General features: G+C 33.8%; 1 protein-coding gene and 1 pseudogene across 1 annotated transcript; both read left to right on the forward strand.

The window, feature by feature from the left end:
- The first annotated feature begins 1,397 nt into the window (after positions 1-1,397).
- On the forward strand, positions 1,398-11,233 carry LOC129368127 (5-hydroxytryptamine receptor 3A-like). Its single transcript, XM_055042978.1, has 12 exons — positions 1,398-1,458; positions 2,247-2,315; positions 2,428-2,505; positions 3,190-3,335; positions 4,030-4,074; positions 4,210-4,319; positions 6,413-6,582; positions 6,787-6,947; positions 7,311-7,521; positions 7,832-7,957; positions 8,062-8,135; positions 8,976-11,233. The coding sequence occupies exons 1-12, from the start codon at positions 1,419-1,421 to the stop codon at positions 9,195-9,197; spliced, it is 1,452 nt and encodes a 483-aa protein (XP_054898953.1). The 5' UTR covers positions 1,398-1,418; the 3' UTR covers positions 9,198-11,233.
- Positions 11,234-13,316: 2,083 nt separating this feature from the next.
- Positions 13,317-19,116, forward strand: LOC129368129 (5-hydroxytryptamine receptor 3A-like; annotated as a pseudogene).
- The last annotated feature ends 617 nt before the right edge of the window (positions 19,117-19,733 follow it).

The following is a 19,733-nucleotide window of genomic DNA, read 5'->3' on the forward strand; positions in this document are numbered from 1 at the left end:
TCAGAAGCTATGTGTCATGCTATAGGTAGCATAACAAGAACCACTGATTCTTATCTGACATTAAAATAAAATGCATAGTTTTGCAGTCATAGTTGCTATTTCAAATGTTGAACAGCCTCCACAAATAAATAGTTTAAAAACATTCTTTTTACATCTGGTTTCTGTATTTTTTATGCGTTCGTCTATCAGACCATCAAAAATATGTTTTTTTTTATTTTTTTTTGCTAAATAACCTTAATTGATAGCAAGCAGTTGGATATATTTAAGGCAAACCTTCAAAAACTATTGTTTCCTTTGGATGGCAACAAATTAAACCAGCCAAGTCTTCAGGAAGAGATTTGACAGTCTAATGTCAACCCATAACGTTCAGGTAGAGATGAACATGACTTGATGTGACATGTCCAAATCACCAGAACAGAAGCACAAGACGTTGTGAAAATGGGTGATTATGATAAAAAAAATGGGCAGCCATGTCACTCAGTGAGAGCAGCGATTATTCAGAAACAAGCATAACAAGATAATTATTAGCGATTAAGAGCATTAATTGGTGATTTTAACCTACATGATTAGTCTCTTCCAAGTTCAAAATGTTTGGACATTCACAATTCTGCTGGTCCAGACCAAATCAGATACATTTTATGAATAAAAGCTACACTTTTCATAAAGAAGGCCCTCCTCCATTTTTAAGGAAAGATCCATTACTCTTGGATCTTTGCAGCAGTTCTTGTCAAAAAATGGTGATCTTATTACTCTAGAAAACTCTTTCTCTTTCTAAACTCTTTCCCGTTTAAAACTAAAATATCGGAATTCCACATAAGTGAGGCATCTATATGCTAGTTTCAGTCACACCAGTCAGGCTTCATACAAGAACAGAGCACTTTAACTGCAATCGTCTTTGTCATAAAACATGAATATTGCAAATTTTCTTTCTAATAAAATCTGAAAAGAGTGCATTTGTATTGCAGCCTCTAAATCAACACTGCAGAACCGCCTTTTGAGTTTTTGATGTGAAGAAGTTAAAGTTTTTCCACGCCTAGAACCTTAACTTTTTATAAAATATTAATACAAATAGCCCAAGTTCAATGAGATTTTTAAAAATACTTCATTAAATCTTTAAAAATAATGTATTAACTTATTTTCACTTATTTTCAGAAGCCTTTAAATCACTGACATCTTGCATTGTGGCCTCAGTACTTTGTTGACTGTTGCTAAAAGGACGTTTTATTAGTTTTTTTTTTCTTTACTTCCTGGAAGAGAATCTCTTCCATTTCTCCTATCTTTTCATCCCAAACCACAACGGAAATTAGAAATGCTGTTAAACAGAGAGACTCCAAGTGCTGAGGAGGTTGGCTTTTCTTGATAGAGATTTTAACGCATCACATCAAACAGGACAGAGCTGCAGACTGACCTCTCAGACAATGATTTTTACTTTAACTTGCTTCATGTTTCTCCTCACAGGTAAGATGAGATCATTTCATGCAGTGAATATTTCTGTCGTCTGAACGTCTTTAGTTGTTTGAGTAAAAATTTCATGGCCTCATTGAGTATGAATTGGATTGAACTTTGTATGTTGCGATAAGTAACTGAATTAATATTTTAGAGATGCTGTTCGCATGGGGATTTTTGACCCCTATTCATAGGTAACATTTGATTGAGCTGAATAATAAATATTTATAAAAATCTTAATTGCATCTATGTATTCAGATTGTTTTTGTGTGTTTGTTGCTTATCAGACCAAATATGCAACAAAAAAATAGCTGCACTATTTTTTCTGTGGATTACTAATGTAGAAAGGTCCATATTTTAATCAAACTCAGTGTCGATACACTGATTTGTAAATTTGTATTATTATAAAAATGAGAAATACCAGATATTTTTTTTTATAAACGTTTAGATTTCTGAATGGAACCAGTTCAAAGTGGATCACTAGCAGCCACTGCTTGGAGCTCTGACTGTTGACCAAGCATCACTGATGTGTTTTAAACACAAAATAGAATGGGTGAATTTTAACACATAAAAGCAGCTAATAAAAGCAGCAGCTAATAAAAAAAAGATAAATGAATTATGAAAATGCCTTTTGAAAATAAAAAATAGAGCCAAAGAAAGGTTGTATGAAATTTTAAATTGAGTGGACGTGTTAAACAATGTAACGTGTTTGTCGTCCAACACAAAGGTGGATTTTTATTGATGACGATGTAAATTATGTATTCAGAAAATACTCAAAGAAATATGTGTTCTACTGTTAGGCAGCTGTGTTTCACCAGATGTTTATGATGACCCACTGATGTCCAGTCAGAGCTTTAACAACATTTCAGGTAATCCAGTTTCTGTGAATCAATCTGCTCTGATTGCTGTCTTGAAAATATTGTAATAGTCTAACATGAATGATAGAATCTATAAACAATTTATGCTGTGATTTTTTTCCAGTGACACTTGAAAATGCAACAAATTATGTATTTACAGATTTTTCAAATTTGACATCAAACCAGACTTCTGATAAAAAAGGTAAACCCTGACTCATTTGTTTCTTGTAAATTATTGTGTGTAATGTAATCATGTTAATCTCCGTTTTTAAACCCTTTAGGAGGAAATGTATCAGAGCTGGATAGTAGAAAAATAACTTATGTTACAATCACAGGATTCAATTGTTCTTATTTCAAACTTATGTAAGTGACCTCCATAGAGTAAATAATAATTTCAAAATGAAAGGAAATTTAATGTAGATTTTTCAATTTTTCAATTTCCTTTCAAAATGAAAGGAAATTGAAAGGATTTAATTATTTTTTCACAATTAAAAAAGAGAAAACTGTCTTGTGTGTATTTATTTTGCAGAACTGCAGAAACAGCAGCAGGTCTTTTTAGATAAATCTTTACCAGCTTTGCACATGTGGAGACAGAAATTTCTTCCTTCAATTAATGAAGGAAAGAGATCCGATGAAACAATGTTACTTTCCAGCTCATTGCTTCAACAAAAAATTTTACGTTTCACTTTACAGTCAACTCTCTGGCAGTTTTAACTAAACTTGTGAATTCTTGGTTGAGAGTTTTTCAACTGTCAGGCTACGATAAGGAACCATAACAACACAATGAGACTTTGTGCTTTGCCACTTTACACACAAAGCTTTACATGATTGCATTTTGTGGTTTTCCCGTTTTTCTCTTATCATAAAGTTTTTATTCTGTTTGCAGCATCCACCTGCAGTTACAAGGATGTTCTAAATCATCTGCATTTGAACAAAGATAATGAAACCTTCACCGTGAGCAGACCTGTTAAAGATCATACACATAAAACATTCTTATACCTTGAAATGATGGTCTATGCCATCCTGGATGTGGTAAGCCATAATGTTCTTTTTCTTTTTTTCTTTTTTTTTGACAGGGTTCTTTTGATTTTTGTTGGGGATTTTAAATTTCTGACTTTTAATTTTTTTTTCTTTTACTTTGATTCTCATGTTAAATTATTATATTATAATAAGTCATAAACGATATTTATTTTTTGTTAGATTCTGTTTTACTATAGCAATTGCCCTCTCTCTAAGGAATCTGTTTTATTTCAAATGGTTTCCCTTGAAAATCAATAATTTCAGCAGCTTGTTGGTCCAGAGAAGACAAGTGTTTATTAACACAATGCCAAGTCGGAAAGACATTACGGTGGACATTACAGAGATAAATGTCCATCAGTCTGGGAAATATTATGAGACATGAGACATTTTTAGCAATAATTTGCAAGACCATGTCTGAAACTAATTAAATGTACAAATATCTCACAGTAACTGCTCAAGACAGTAATGTCTGCTTTACGTTAGTGCTGCTAAAAGTGACAGCTGTTGAATCACAGGATGTAGTTTTACTTTATGTTTTCTATTTTTTCCATGGCTCTAAACTGGAACTGCAGTTATGAAAAACTGGCATAAAAGTTAAAGTACATAAAGTAAAAGATTCACAAGTTTCATTACTCTGGTCAAAACTATATTTGTATTAAATGTTGTTTCAAACTGAAATTTTCAACGTTTATTTCTTTATGCACAGAAAGAGACAGATCAGACATTCGTTGCATATGTTTGGATTTACATGGTGAGTTATCTCTGAAAAAGATGCATTTTATAAATGACTACTTAATAAAAAACAATTTAATACTTTTTAAGTTGCATTCTTTATTTAACCATGCTTCATGCATGGTTAAATAAAGAATTTAATTTTTCCATTCAGGACTGGGAAAATGATTACACCAAATGGAATAAAGATGACTTCTGTGGAATTTCAGACATAATTGTTCCAACAGGATTATTGTGGAAGCCAGACATGACAATTGAAGAGATGTGAGTAGACATGTACTGTAGAGTCCTGAGGGACTGAGAGTACAAGTGTGCTTCAGGTTTAAAGTAAGCATTTAAATTACCAACTGGTTTCTCCTACTGGTGGGTGTTTTAACAGCCACTCTTTCTTCAGTAAAATGGTTAAACATCCTGTTGTTTCCCACAGTTTTGCTCAAAACCAGTATGGCATCATGTTTGAGCTACACTGTAAACATTTGAGCCACATTTAGTTGCATCTACCATCTTCTACTCATTAAGTCAAATAAATTTATCAAGTTTCAGATTTTGAACCTAAATGTGAGTTTGTGAAAGATAAATTCACATTAATAAGTTTGTTAACGTTTTATTAATTTTGTCCAACAGTTGAATAAACTATAGCGCTTAAAAAAAATCAAATGAAGAAAAGACAGGAGAAGAACTATTTCCCAGAGTGCTTAGCGGCATGTTTTTGCATCCTGAGATGGAAGTGCGTTACATTGATCTGACGCTTGTGTGAAGACAAATGTTTATTTTGAATTTGCAAAGCCTGAGGGAAATGTTCTATTCACACTGAATGTTTTTGAGCAGAATTCATTATCAGATCAGAAATTTTGCTCATGCCATTTGAAAGAATAACTTGAAGTAAAATAATTAGTTTAACTTGATATTGTGAATAAAAATAAAAGAGAAATGTTTGCTCTTTAGCTAGGTGAGGACATTTTTTCTTGCATATTATGTTTGATTTAAACCGCATCATTAAGCAGGGATTTCTTTGTTTCAATTGGAAACTTCTCATCAAAGAGGTCAAAGGTCACATGTGGGGTACCCCAAGATTCAATCTTAGGACCCCTCTTATTTAATATTTATATTCTCCCGCTAGCCCAGGTTATAACAGGAAATAATATTAGCTACCATAATTATGCAGATGATACTCAGCTCTACATTACGATGTCACCAGGTGATACTGAACCCATCCAATCACTGAATAAATGTTTAGAACAGATAAATGTGTGGATGTGCCAAAACTTTCTCCAGCTGAACAAAAACAAAACTGAAGTCATTATTTTTGGACCTAAAGAGGAACGATCTAGAGTCAATGCACAGCTTCAGTTATTACAACTAAAAACTAGCGATCAGGCCCGAAACCTGGGAGTGGTGATGGACTCTGACCTGAACATTCAGAGCCACATAAAGATAGTTACAAAGTCGGCCTTCTATCACCTGAAGAACATCTCCAGGATTAGAGGACTAATGTCTCAGCCAGATCTAGAGAAACTCATCCATGCGTTTGTCTTTAGTCGCATTGAATATTGCAACAGCATCTTCACAGGCCTGTCCAACAAATCAATCAAACACCTGCAACTGATCCAGAACGCTGCTGCTCGCGTTCTCACTAGAACCAGGAAGATAGAGACATAACACCAGTTTTAAAGTCCCTCCACTGGCTCCCTGTAGCTCAAAGTATAGATTTTAAAATACTGTTGTTAGTTTATAAATCACTGAACGGTTTAGCACCACAATACATCAAAGATCTGCTGTTGTTATATCAACCTTCCAGACTCTCAGGTCTTCTGGTTCTGGTCTGCTCTGCATCCCCAGAACCAGAACCAAGAGAGGAGAAGCAGCTTTCAGCATCTATGCACCAAAAATTTGGAACAAACTTCCAGAAAACTGTAAAACAGCGGAAACCCTGACTTCTTTTAAATTGCAATTAAAAACACACCTGTTTATAACTGTATTTGAAATGTAATATGTAACAATGTATTGTCTATTATATGTTGCATGACTTTGTGTTCTTGTGTTTATGATGTGAAGCACTTTGAAATGCTTGCTGCTGAAATGTGCTACACAAATAAAATTTGATTGATTGATTAAGTTAAGACTCATAATTCAAGAGTCATGAACTTTCCACTCAGACTCCTGTGCTTCTTGTCTATGTGCTTCATGTCCGTGCTCAGCCTTGTGTATCCTCTGTTTACGCAAGCAAACACTTTCTTCTTGATACAGACATTTAAAATATAAATGTGTAAAGAGATATTTTGTTTTGCTATTGGCTGTTAAAAAGCAGCGTTCCCACAATATTCAATATTTGAAATCTATCATTGCATCTTTCACAGGATAGAGAAGGACAAAGCTCCTCCAAGCCCTTTTCTCAAAATACACAGCAATGGGTTGGTTGAATTTAGCAATGACCAGATTGTGATCAGCACCTGTAAGATGCATGTTCACAAATTCCCTTTCGACATTCAGACGTGCAACATCACTTTCAAATCCTACTTGTATGGAGGTGAGTTCAGTTTTTCTTTGTATAATTAAACGAATACAACATTTTAAATTAAATTTTCATTGGTAGATCAAAAAGATACACAACAACTTTCTGATTCGGAAATTGTTGAAAATTAAATCTAAAATACATGTTGCATTGACATTGACTTCTTGATGCCTTGTTATAAGCCTAACTGTTGTTTTCTTGCTTTTCTGTTCATCTTAGAACATGAATTACAAGTCAACGTACTAGGAAATAGATCAGTTATATCAAAGTGGGCTCAGAAAATGATGTCGAAAGATTTTGAGTGGTTGTTGGTCGACATGTCTGTCACCAGTTATTCAGTGAACCATTATGGATACGATCAAACCGTTGTTGTTTACACTGTAAGTATGTTCTACAGACAGCGATCTCTACATTTTATATTGTCTTAGTTTCGCTGAGCCAAGTTGTGTTGGTTGTTTTCCAGTGCAGTTCTTGCTGCTAAAGCTACTGTAGTTGCCAACTTCTGCATTTATGATGTATAATGTACAGATCACTTTGAAGTACTGCAATTAAGTGGTTAATAAAGAATTTACTGCTCAACTCTGCAGCTTGGCTCAGCAAATTTACCCTTCACTTTTGGTATATTTATAAACTTCATAGCCATATTCTTTTTTGTACAAATTCACTTACAAAAAGATGCCAATATTGCTGATTCTTAAATCAAAAACCAAGTATTTCAAATCATCTCCCACATCTGTTTACAGATAGAAATAAGGAGAAAATCTGCCCTCCACTTTGTTAGCTTTGTGCTGCCGATCCTCTTCTTCTTGTGTCTGGATTTTTTCTCCCTCCTCCTGCCACATGGTGGAGGGGAGAAGATCGGCTTCAAGACCACTGTCCTGCTCGCCGTCACTGTGATGCAACTTATTGTCATCGAGATTCTACCTGTTACATCAAGCAAAATTCCCCTTTTAGGTAAGAAAAAATAAATAAATATGGGAACTTTCCCTCAAATAACATTTATAGGTGTAACTTATGCAGTTGAGCGTGTAGCAAAGATGGTGGACAAGAACACGGAAAGGAAGTAGGTACAGTAGGTACCAAAAAGGCAAAAATCAACTTAAACTGAAATAAGAATATAGTACCAAATAGAAGAGAAAGGTTAACACTAGTAGAGGGTTTGACTGACTTTGATTAGAACCAAGTAAACAGGCTCCCACTATTTTGACCAAGAGCAAAATATACCGATCCAGTGTTTTATTAATGTGTTGTTGGCTCCTCTTAGTGGTGTTCATCCTTGGGATTTTTGGACTAATGTTGCTCAGCCTGCTGGAGACTATCGTGGTAATCAATCTGTTAGAGAAGGACTCAGCGTCCAAGGACGATGCCCAAAGTTTGAATGAAGAGCATGGTAAAGATGAACATCTATTAATCCAAACACAGCTTATCGCTCTGTGATTTTATTATATGGCTGCACTGCATTTAAAACTATGTCCACTTATTTGTCTTTCTCAGAGATGAAGAAATGCTTTCATTGCTCATCCACATTTGATGAAACTGCTGATCAATACCCATCTATTGACAAAGAGGTTAGTGTTACAGCTTGCAATACAACATTGAACTCAGATTGAACAAGAAAAACCAATTTGGGTTTGACAAAAAGTATTGCTGTTGATGTGTTTATGGGATTTAGCTTATCAATCAATATTTATATATATATATATTAATATATATATATATATATATTATATATATATATATATATATATATATATATATATATATATATATATATATATATTTATATATATATATATATATAAATATTTAGCAGTCATTGGGTGAGGCTCTATGCACCCTGGTTAGGGCAACATGGAGACACAAGACAAACCGCCAGGCATACAAAACAATACATTGCTAATTTATGGAATATATGTTATAACACTGCAGAAACATTTTCAGAGGAGCTTGAATTGGAGAGTTTTGGATATGAAACTCTGGAAAAAAATGAAAAAATAAAATCAATACTGCACTGAACCCCGTTGAAAACCCCCTGGTTATTCCACCAAATATTGATTTCTGAACTCTTCCTGAGTTAAAACAATAGTGTTGTTTCTAAATGAATATGAATTTGCTTTCTTTGCATTATTTGAGGTCTGAAAGCAATTAATCTTTTTGGTTACTTTGACCATTTCTCATTTTCTGCAAATAAATAAAACAATTTTTGCTTTGAATTTCAGTGACATGTTGTCAGTAGTTCATAGAATAAAAGTGTTCATTTCATTCAAACATATACCTATAAAAAGTAAAATCAGATAAACAGATTTTTTTAAAGTTGTTTCTTAAATTTGTCCAGAGACGTATATGCCACTGTTAATTGTTAAAATGAATGTGGTTAAACTTGTCCACCGACTGAATCGCTCTTGCAGGGAAGCCGCGACCGACTGACTGAGGTATTCCTGGCTGTGGAAAAGGTCTCTGACCAACTGCAGGGAGTGAAAAGATCTGTGGCATTCCTGAGCAACAAAATGGAGCAAAAGCCCAGGTATTGGGCAAGAATTGCGAAAACAATTGACAAGATATTTACATATTTTTATGTAACAGCTGTGATTGTGTTTTTATGTGTTATCTTCAATATGTGGCTCTCATAATCAGATAAATGGAGGAAAGCTCTTAAACATGTTCACGTTCGTGATGTATAACATCAGTGTGAATTTGAGTGCAATTTTCAAACAATCAGTCACTCCTATTGTTTTTAATTTATTGATAAATTTGATGAAGAACATTTCATTGTCTTTTATTGCTGATTGTCATGTTTAGATGCCATTTCCTTGATAGCAGCAGTTAAAAAAGGAGTCTGTCGATGTTCAAAACTGTATTAATGCATGTTTTTGAATTAGTTTCTAAACTAATAAGGTATGGATCACTCCTGTTACACTATCTGGTAATCTGCTGTACTGAAGTACCAGGCTTAGATGCAGGACATTATTTATTATCTCAAACTGTAGTGGGAAGTTTGATGTGATACTTCTTTATTCAAATTATCTTAAACTCTGGTTATGCATGCAGCAATAAATAAATGAACATCACTAAGTGCAAGCATGTGGTGACGGTGGAGAAGAACCAGTTCCTCCAGCAGATCAGTCTGGGTGGGAATCTGCTGCAGCTGCTGGGTTTTAAGAGGACAGACTGCAAAAATACACACAGAAGCAGAACTTTCTTTGTTGAAGAAATCCAAAGCAGACAGTTATAGCTCTGAGTTTTAAAGCAACATAAATATGTATGTATTACTTACTGGGTATCATTTTGAACTGTTACCTGCATGAAAATACCAATACTTAGCGCTACCTATTTCCTATTACATTTTAAAAATATTTTAATCATTATTTCTATATATTAAACATCTACTTAAGCAATGAGATCATATAAAAAGGTCTAGATATATTCAGGTAACTATTTAGCTGACTCATAATAAAATAAATGTGTATAAAATAAATGATAGGCATGATTCAATTTAAGCCATGAATGTGAATTTAGTTTATGACCAGGAAACAGCAATGAAACTGAAAATAAACATGCAGGAAGACAAAAATATATCAATATAATAAACATGTATAATATGTGTACGTTTTTGAATTTGAAGAGAATGTCGTCTGATCTAAGATAATCAATCAATAAAGGTTCATCCTCAAATGTTTGCTTTCACACTGGAGTTTTTATTTGAGCAGTTTTGGTTTAGTTACATTGAGATGAGAGAGAGAGAAAAAAAACTGGACTTGAACTTAACCAAACTTTAAGTTTTGTACTCTGAATAGAAAAGAGCAAAATCCAAATAAATTAATTTTGCAGAAGAACAAACAAATAATCCAATGTTGGTCTTTGAAAACTTGTATAATATTTCAAACATTTTCACTCTGATAATTTTGTGTTCCAAACTTTGACTGACAGTTTGATATGTTTTCCTTATTATTGGTTATAAACCAGTATAGATGCTGCTCTTTTACATTAAGTTAAATAAACATGGTTAAGATTTCTAAACGCTCATTCATCAAATACTGTTTATGTAGAATGAAACCTGTAAGAAAATGACTTAGAGAATGTGATAGAAACATTTACATTTATGTACTGTACTGATTACAAAAAATGAAGGCTTGAAATATTTCACTCTTTGTAATGAATCTATGAGTTTCAGTTTCTAAAAGTAGTGGCAAAAAACTTCTAATATTTTCAATATATTTAAAGTTTGTGTCTGTATGTATCACTTGCATTGTTTAGGTACTTTATTGTTTACCGATTATCTTACAGTGACTATGTGAAATGACATTATTGTGATTAAGTTTATAAATACAAGGTCACCACATTTGGCATGCAGACAACAGTAGAATTGCAAAAGAACATTTTTGCTGTTAGCAAAGCATTATCTCACACTGTTTAGCTTAATGGCTTTCCATTCAAGTTCTTAATGCATTTCCATTTGTTGTATACATGTTAAAAACTCTGGATGGGCCGTTAAATTGAATAAAGTCATGCTGTCCATTATAGCATATTAAAAGTGTTGCAGACTGAGAGTGAATCTCTGCATTTGGAATAAACTGCAATATGGTAAAAAGACTAATATATTTTTGTGGTTATTTAACATCTAAATGCAAAATAATTCCTGGAATCATGTTGCTGGATAAAAGCCCTGATAGACGCTCCAATAAAACAAATGAAAGAAAATACTGGGAGGTTTTTGTCCTTTGCTTTATTGTGTCTGTGAACTTTGAAGATGAATGAAAGTTGTATTTCTAAATGTAGCTTTTTGCTAAATAGTTTGTATATTTAAGGTAAAAGTATTTTATTTTTAAAGAAGAATGAAAATTGTGTTTAGATACGTTTCCCATGTGAGCTTTTTAATAATAATTTATCTGGTTATGGATTATGGAGTCCTCAAGAAAGAAAATGTTGCAACTTTATTTGTTTAATTAATTTATTGTGGTTTGTAACATTACCAGCTCCTGTCCTTTTGTTTTTGTCACCAGCCTTTAATGTTGGTTTTCTGTTAAATTACCATTAAAATCAGCTCTATTGAACATAGCAACAAGTAAGTAGAGCCTAATTGATCATAATAAGTAAATAAACAAAAAATCCACTCTCATAAAACACCAGTTTTCATATTTGTTTAGGTATTCAACAATGCCAGTTTATGACGAACTTATGCATTTTTCTCCAAATTTAGCATAATAAACTGATTATGTGTTAGAATTGCCATTGATATAGAATATAGAAGTGCACTTCAAAAACAAATATAATCTAAAAACTAAAACTCCTAATTTAATTGGACAAACTTCATTGTCTCCATTCAAGTATAACAGAATTAAGAGTATTTATATGTCTCACCAAGTATTACACACAGGATGACCTACTGTATTAATTGCCTACTTATATTGATTCTGATTAATATGGCATAATGCTTTAGAAATACACAAATTGTAGTTTCTCATTAAAAAAAACAGTAGTAGACCAACAAAAAATGACTTCAGTAAAAACATTTAACATTTAACAATATAGAGGCCTATGGACTTCAAAATGATGAAAAATGATGATCAGTATTGAGATTCCATTTTTTATTGATTTACAGATGGGAAATAGGGAAATAATACAAAGTTAGATGTAAGCAATTAACATAAAATTTAATGGGGATAAAGCCCTGAAGTCAAGTTTTCAGCCAATACATGGCTGAAATCTTCAAAACTTCATATTGCAATTTGAGATTAATATTTTTCATAAATAAATCTGTTGTGCCATCTCAGATAATTTATACTTAAATGGATCCCAGGTATACACAGAATCTACTTCATGGACAAATCTCTGTTAATTTCTGTTAAATTATGATGCATTAGTTCACAATCTCTATTCAATCTATGATGTTTCAACAGTAGCTGCCAGTTAAAGCAAGAAGATATTGTTTTGACAGCAAAATTGTAGTTGTTTGAACAAGCAAAGAACTTTGTGAGTCAGTATTCAGTCTGCATAAACCTTTCAAAACCTTTCAAAAACATTCAAATCTTTACTTTGAATGTTCATGTGATCTTAAACCAATGCCTGCATTAAAATGTCTCCATTCATTTCCTCCTGAAAGGGTAGTTCTGGTCAATAAACTGAATTTTAAGTTTCTTATTTCATCTTGTGGCTGCTCATCTATTTATATTTTGTCTTGGCAAGTGCTGCTGACCACGACCACAATGAAAATGATAGGTGAAAGTTTTCAGCGTAAAATCAATGATGGTCACTGATAAGATATAAGTGTGGAGACTTTTGTGGTTTTTGATCTCTGTGCTTAATGTAATTCGATCACTCTGTTATTTCTTGCCTGTGTTCGCTGCTGTTGTCTGTTCTCACTTTCTCAGTTTCAGAAATAAAAATCTGGAGCAACAATCCTGGATTGAACATAAAAGAAAAAGTGGTGCAGTGGATTTCGACCCCATTTAACGGCACGTTAGAAAAGTCCAATTGAAAACATCTGAAAGAATAACTCTTTTTCTTACAAGTACATTAAGAACTCCTCCAACTACTTAATTGATAATATAAGAATAAGTAGCTCTATTTGAAGGCAACAATTATTTGACGATAAGTACTAGAGTGTTTCTCATCAATACTTTGCCAATTAGTTGAGAAAATGTAAAAGCTGTGGTTTTATCATTTTATCTGCTCAAATGGACACAAGTCCTTCTATGACATAAACAGTCGAGTGCTTAGGGTGTTGGCCCTTTTCTTGCAGCTTTCTGTTCATTCGAACAGGCAAATTTAGCATCATTACACTTATTACTCTGTTCTGGTTGCGTTCAGACAGAAGAATCCCCTCACAGATAGATTAAGATACATACTGAAGTGCAACAACTATGAGGCTCATAAATTTGTATTTTCTGCTCCTCCTACCATGTAAGTTGAAACTTTGTTGTAGAGTGAATGTCTATTGTTTAAAATGTTATTTTTTTAATATAGTGGCATGGATCACTTTCAGGATTTTAAATGACATATTTCTATTGTGTGATGCATAGAAGATCTTTGTGATTATTGTCCACTTTTCAATATTAGACGAATGAGAGCCTTTCAAGTTGCTCTAAAGTGTCTGTCATTGGGTCACTGCACTAGAAACCATTCGATTTTGTTAAATATTGACGTATCCTGTCTGGATCAATCAAATTATTATTAATCCTACTGTTATAGAGCCCATACCTTTGAAGTATTAGTGATGTTTTTCTTGGGATGTTGAATCTAAAGGCGTCTTTGCTGAACACAAAAATCTGTTTTGAAACAGTTTACAATTAGGGCTCGGCTTAAACTGAAATTTTCCTCTCTGCCGGCATCAGGTTTTATTCGTTTTCTGTTCATATTTTATATTTCCTGAGTCTAGTTTTATGAAAAATCTCCACTTTCATAAAAGTGGAGATCACTGCAAAAATCTAAAATATTACCAAACTTATAGGTGGCTTTTAAGCAAGAAATAGGACCTTGTTTGGAATCAATAATTCCTTGAAACTGTAGAAAAAGTCATAGTTCCTCTGGTAGATTGTATAATTCATAACATGAGGAAAAATGTCTTGTCATAAGTGAATTAATTTGCTAAATAAATGTACACTTTGCTGAAACAAGACCAAAAATACTTTGTGTTTTTGCAGTGTATATCTATCTGACTAAATGTAGAAACAACTATTCAGTGTAACAGCTATTGAGTTTTATATGTGATATTAAATCACAGATGACATTGAACTTTCTTAACCTTAATAACAATAAGATTAATGCCATTCAGTTTGGCCTCTGTGGTTCTGCCACAGTCGGTTCTGTGGCTCCTAGCAGCTGTTCTGTGTTTAAGTGTTTTACTTTACAAAGCTCTGAAGCTGATTAACTAGATTAGTGATGCTCTAAAATCAAGCCTTCTAATACAGAAGATAATAAACTGCATTTTTGTAGCATTGAAACAAAAACAATGTCTATGTTGTTTAACAGGCGGAGTTGTTGCCAGGATGGTGGGAAAAAAGCCGCCACAAAGTACAAGTTAAAGCATCTGTTTGTGGAAAAACTGTCTTTGCATTGTTGTTGTAAATGAACTGAGATTCAGTAGATTTAGCTATATTTTAACTAAAGCAATCTTTTCTATTCCACTGGTTTGGTGGGAGAAAAGAAAAGACTTACGCTAACATATTTGCAGACATTATCTCAGGCCAAAACATATTACTAAATGTGAAAATTATTAACACAAAATACTTTAAAACAATATTTTACTGATTCCAACTATTTTTGATATTTCAGCAGAGGGATGTACAGATTATGACATTCTGAATCACCTTAACCTGAGCAAAGACAATGCTATGTACATCATGGGACTGCCTGTCAAGAAACATAACCGCCCTCTTGAGGTGGTTCTCACAGTAAATCCCTGGGCCATTCTGGATGTTGTAAGTTGTTATGGTTTTTTTTCTACTATATTAAAGTAATCAAGAGAGAAGTTGTTACAACTTTCCACACATAAAATTTGAAAGTCATTAACTAACTCTTTTAGCTTTTTGAAAAATAACCCCAAACATTTCAATAATGTATTTCCTATGATAGATATCACTGCAGTACAACCTGTTGGTTATTTTATGTAGCTGCTTTGTAAAAAAATTAAATACATTGCTTAGTTTTTATTTTCTCAAATCACGACAGCCTTAGCTCCTGCAACATTAGTGGTGACATCAAAGGCAATCTTGATTGTATTCCAGGAAGTTCTGCTGCCCTGTGGTTATTCCTCCACATTTGGCTTAACTTCACAATATAAAATGGAGAGATCTGAAGAGCAAAATGCATTGAAAGAAAGATGCAGTGCATTGATTTCTGAGCTGGGAATCAAACTAAAAGCAGATTTAAAAAAAAACTTGTGTATTAATATGTCTTCCATTGATGGAAGTTCTTTCTGGATAGGAAAGTACTTTCGCAGTCAAGTCCTACTTGCTTATGAACATCCTCCACTCTTTGTGAAATCTGACCCTCTTTGGCTCAGATTTCAAGCTTCCAGCACGAATATCTTGTTCTTGTTTTTGAACACAGCTTCTGGCAATAAAACTTTCTCCCTTCATGGGTTAAACCTGTTCCCTCAGGTCTGTTTGTTTCTCAGCTTGCATATTGTCTTTCCTTTTACGTGAAATGAAGCAGTAATTCTGCCTCAAAACATTCCCAGCCAACATGATGAGAGAGTTACTGTGATACTGTGATTTGCCTTTTATTTCCCCTTTCTTACTAAATCTAATTTAATTATAAAAACTATCGACTGACATCGGTTATACACACCGCACTCATTAGAGAAACATGAGAAACAATTTTGCAGAAAAAGCTGAAATATTTGTTTTAGTTCTCCACACTTGCCACTAGAAGGCGCTGTGGGTAACACAACAGGGCAGTACAATGAATTAAATTTGCAAATCCCCCAAGAAATGATGTGTATCTACACCCCAGTGTGAATTTGTTTGATATTAAGAGTGCTGATGGTCCATTAATGTCCAGAAATCAGAAGGGATGCATCCTCAGAGATTAAGGAATGTGTTGCCTTCATCTTTGCACTGTCTTAATTCTGCTGAAATAACTGAATACTCATTTATTCAGCCTGGCTTTATACATCTTACATTCATGTTTTATCTTCATGTCTTTATGCTTGTTTTTACATTAAATTGTTTTTTGACATGTGAAAAACACTACACCAACACAATTTAGCCTCTTTGCTACTTCTAATATTTCATAGCAGTTCATTTTGATCTCATTTTCTTTGAGTGTCGTACAGTAAGCTGTACTAAATCTCTTCACTCATTCTGTTTTGATTTTGTTTTACCAGAAAGAGGTCGACCAGACTTTTGTGACTCATCTTGGTGTTAAAATGGTAAGATTTACCTTAAACATAGGTTTTAGAGCATGAAGTTATATCTGTTAACCTAATCTTTCCTTCTCTAGGAATGGGCCAACGACTTCATTAGGTGGTCTCCAGATGACTTTTGTGAAATCGACAAAGTCATAGTTCCAAGTGAACTTTTGTGGAAGCCATACATAACTATTAAGGAGATGTAAGCTTATCCACTCAGTATATAAATGACTTATTATTTAACAGTCAAGCTGCTTAGAGACAGAACATTATAAGTGATGATAGAGGTATATTTTTCCTGCAGGGTAGAAAAGGAAAAGTCTCTTACAAGTCCCTATCTCAAGATTAATTTCAATGGCATCACAGAGTTTAGCAGCAATCAAGTGGTGATGACCAACTGCAGGATGCATGTGTACAAATTTCCTTTTGATATGCAAACCTGCAACATCACATTCCTCTCAAATATGTATGATTGTAAGTGGTGTTTTTGGCAACTTTACACCATGCTTTATTGTAAACATGCCACATAAATTTCATTTTTTCTTCCTGTTGAGAAACATTTTTTCACCTCAGCAGAAGATTTATACCAGAAAAGCCGCTATGGCCATATCACATACACAAAGAAGATCCAGAAGATGATAACACAATACGAGTGGTTGTTCTGCGAGATGACAGTCCATAACTGGAAAATAATTGGACATTTATATTTTCCTGTGAGTATTTTTTTGTGTGTGTCATTTTTAGTCATGTAATAGGAAATTGTTTGCAATGCAAGAATTTGTTTGTATTTTGATTCTCACCTTTTTGTTTTACAGATCACGATGAAAAGGCGCTCTGTAATCTATATTGTCAACTTCTTGTTGCCTATTCTCTACCTCTTGTGTCTGGACTTAGCTTCATTCCTCTTGTCAGACACTGGTGGTGAAAAAGTTGGCTTTAAAGTCACTGTACTGTTGGCCGTCACAGTTATGCAGCTTATTCTCAATGATATTTTGCCCTCTTCTTCTGCCAGGATTCCACTTATAAGTAATGAAGCTCAAAATTAAACATTCATGAAATTATAGTTCTGGAATGCCATGGATGATTGTGTTAAATAACAAATACTGCTTGACCCCTTCAGTTACTGCTTTGGGATATTTACGATGATGCTGCTCAGCCTCATGGAGACCATTTTTGTGGGAAGGATTCTGCATCAGAAGACGACGAAAAAGCCCAAGAATCAAACCTGGGGGGTATAAAACAGAAAGTCATTGGCCGATTACACAAACTGAACATTCATGCTAATTCCTTACATTTTAGTTTAACAAACTCCACTTTTTTTCTTCTTCTTTTTTACATCTTTAACACCGTACAGCATTGAAGACATATAGTGCATCTTTGAATGATATATCAGGATTTAAAAGGTCTGCAGCTAAAGAGGTTAAAAATTTCTATTTAAAGCCTTAGTTCATAACAAGCATTCATTTAACACATGAAAGGTGATCTTTCAGAAGTTACTAATATAATCTGTAAGTGTGTAAACATGTTTAAACTAAAATGTTTTACTGACAGGAGTGTAATAAGCTTCAATTTATTACAGCTCTTTGTAAAAGTATTCTTACCCCGTGATCTTTTGAAACATTTTGTCATGTTACAATCACAAACATCTACCACATTTATTGGGATTTTATTTGACAACCTAAAAAGCTTAAGATAACGTTAAGAGTGTTTGTGATGCAAAACAGCTGCAAGTCTGTTTTGGTAAAACTATCATGGCTCATGTAAGGATGGACATTGTTGACAGTTCATCTGGGCAAAATCACTTAAGCTCAGTAAATTATATGAAGAATGTGCAGACAGATCAGTTTTAGGTTTTCCCACATACTCTCCACTAAAATTAAAGTTTTTCTGGAGTTGCTCTCTTGTCCTGAATGAAGGTCGCAGTAAGCTTGCAACCACCATGTTCTACCATGATGTGCAGTGTTAGTTTCACACCATTAATATATTTTTCATATTTAGGCCAAAACTGTATACTCTTTACTTATTGGTAAAAGTTAAGGGGCTAAATACAGTCTTTCATCCACAAGTTTCCATTCTATTTTGCAGGTACTGTTTTGTGTTGGTTTGTCAATTAAAATGCCAATACATTATAGAATACTGTAAAAAAATGTAAGAAATTAAAAAGATCAGGGGATCTGCATACATTTAAAATACATTGAGTTTCTTTGGATCCATTCAAAAACACTTGTGAAAAACCTCTATTTCTGCAGGATACCAGCGTCGGACACACAGAGGGTGAACTGTCATTGGAGAGGTTTTCAGATGAACTGAGGGAGATGAAGAAAATTATTACGTTTCTCAACACCGATAAGCAGGAAGAAAAGAGAGGCTATTGGACCAAACTGGATAGAAGAATCAACAAGATTTTTGCAATGTGCTATGTGATATCCATCATTGTATTTTTAGCCATAATATTTTCATTGTGGACAGCAGATGAAGACGTAATTTGCTAAAGTTAAACACTTCCAGGTTAGATAAACATGTAGAAATTGCTCTACCTCTCTTTCATTAAATGAAACATTTCACAAACTGAAGGTTTGTACATAGAAAAACAGGTGCAAACAACGAGACTTATTAAACAATGAGTGTGTCTATATTTAGCATGTCAAGCCATTGCAGTTATTAAATGTTGAGTGATATTAAAATAAAAATGAAAGTCATAGCGTGTGATAAGAGTCATAGAACCATATGTGTATGATGGGAAAATGAGGATGGAATAATAGGTTGATATATTAACCTATTAGTAGGTTAATTTCAACAGCAATTAGTGTGCTGAATCCTAAATTTCAAATTAAATATTAAGTAGGTACAAAACAATTGTGTATAAAGACCTTATTTTCATCCAAAAACATATTCATTGGAAAGATAAATATTACACTGATGCAGCTATGATAATGTCAACTTTAAGCCAGGAACTTCAGATTTTAGTTACACCTAAACCTCCACAGGTCACAAGACCACAGCAAAGACAGAAGGATAGACAACAGCAGAATCCTTCTCAACTCATTGGGTTTGGTTTGACCCTCAGCAGAGAATCAAACCAAACCAGCACACCAAGAGGCCTGGCGTTGGCCTTCAACAAACAACGTTAGCATCAGCAGCTTAGCACCGCAACAGCTCCTACCCTGAGACGTCTTCTGGACCCACCACTGGAACAGTTCTTTGACTTAACCAACCCTTGATGGGTCAGGCGGATCTGCCAGCCACTTACCGAATAACCAAGGCAGCCATTTCAAAGATGGCGCTCCCGCGTATAAGTACGAGGCATCAAACGAGG

This window comes from Poeciliopsis prolifica, unplaced genomic scaffold, assembly GCF_027474105.1.
Source record: "Poeciliopsis prolifica strain line A6 unplaced genomic scaffold, Auburn_PproV2 SCAFFOLD018, whole genome shotgun sequence".
NCBI lineage: Eukaryota > Metazoa > Chordata > Actinopteri > Cyprinodontiformes > Poeciliidae > Poeciliopsis > Poeciliopsis prolifica.

Bases quoted from the DNA above. Each gene is read 5' to 3' on its own strand.
- LOC129368127 (XM_055042978.1), top strand. From the start codon at position 1,419: ATGATTTTTACTTTAACTTGCTTCATGTTTCTCCTCACAG. The intron at 2,506-3,189 runs GTAAACCCTGAC...TTCTGTTTGCAG, and splicing joins CCAGACTTCTGATAAAAAAG to CATCCACCTGCAGTTACAAG. The intron at 4,075-4,209 runs GTGAGTTATCTC...TTTTCCATTCAG, and splicing joins CATATGTTTGGATTTACATG to GACTGGGAAAATGATTACAC.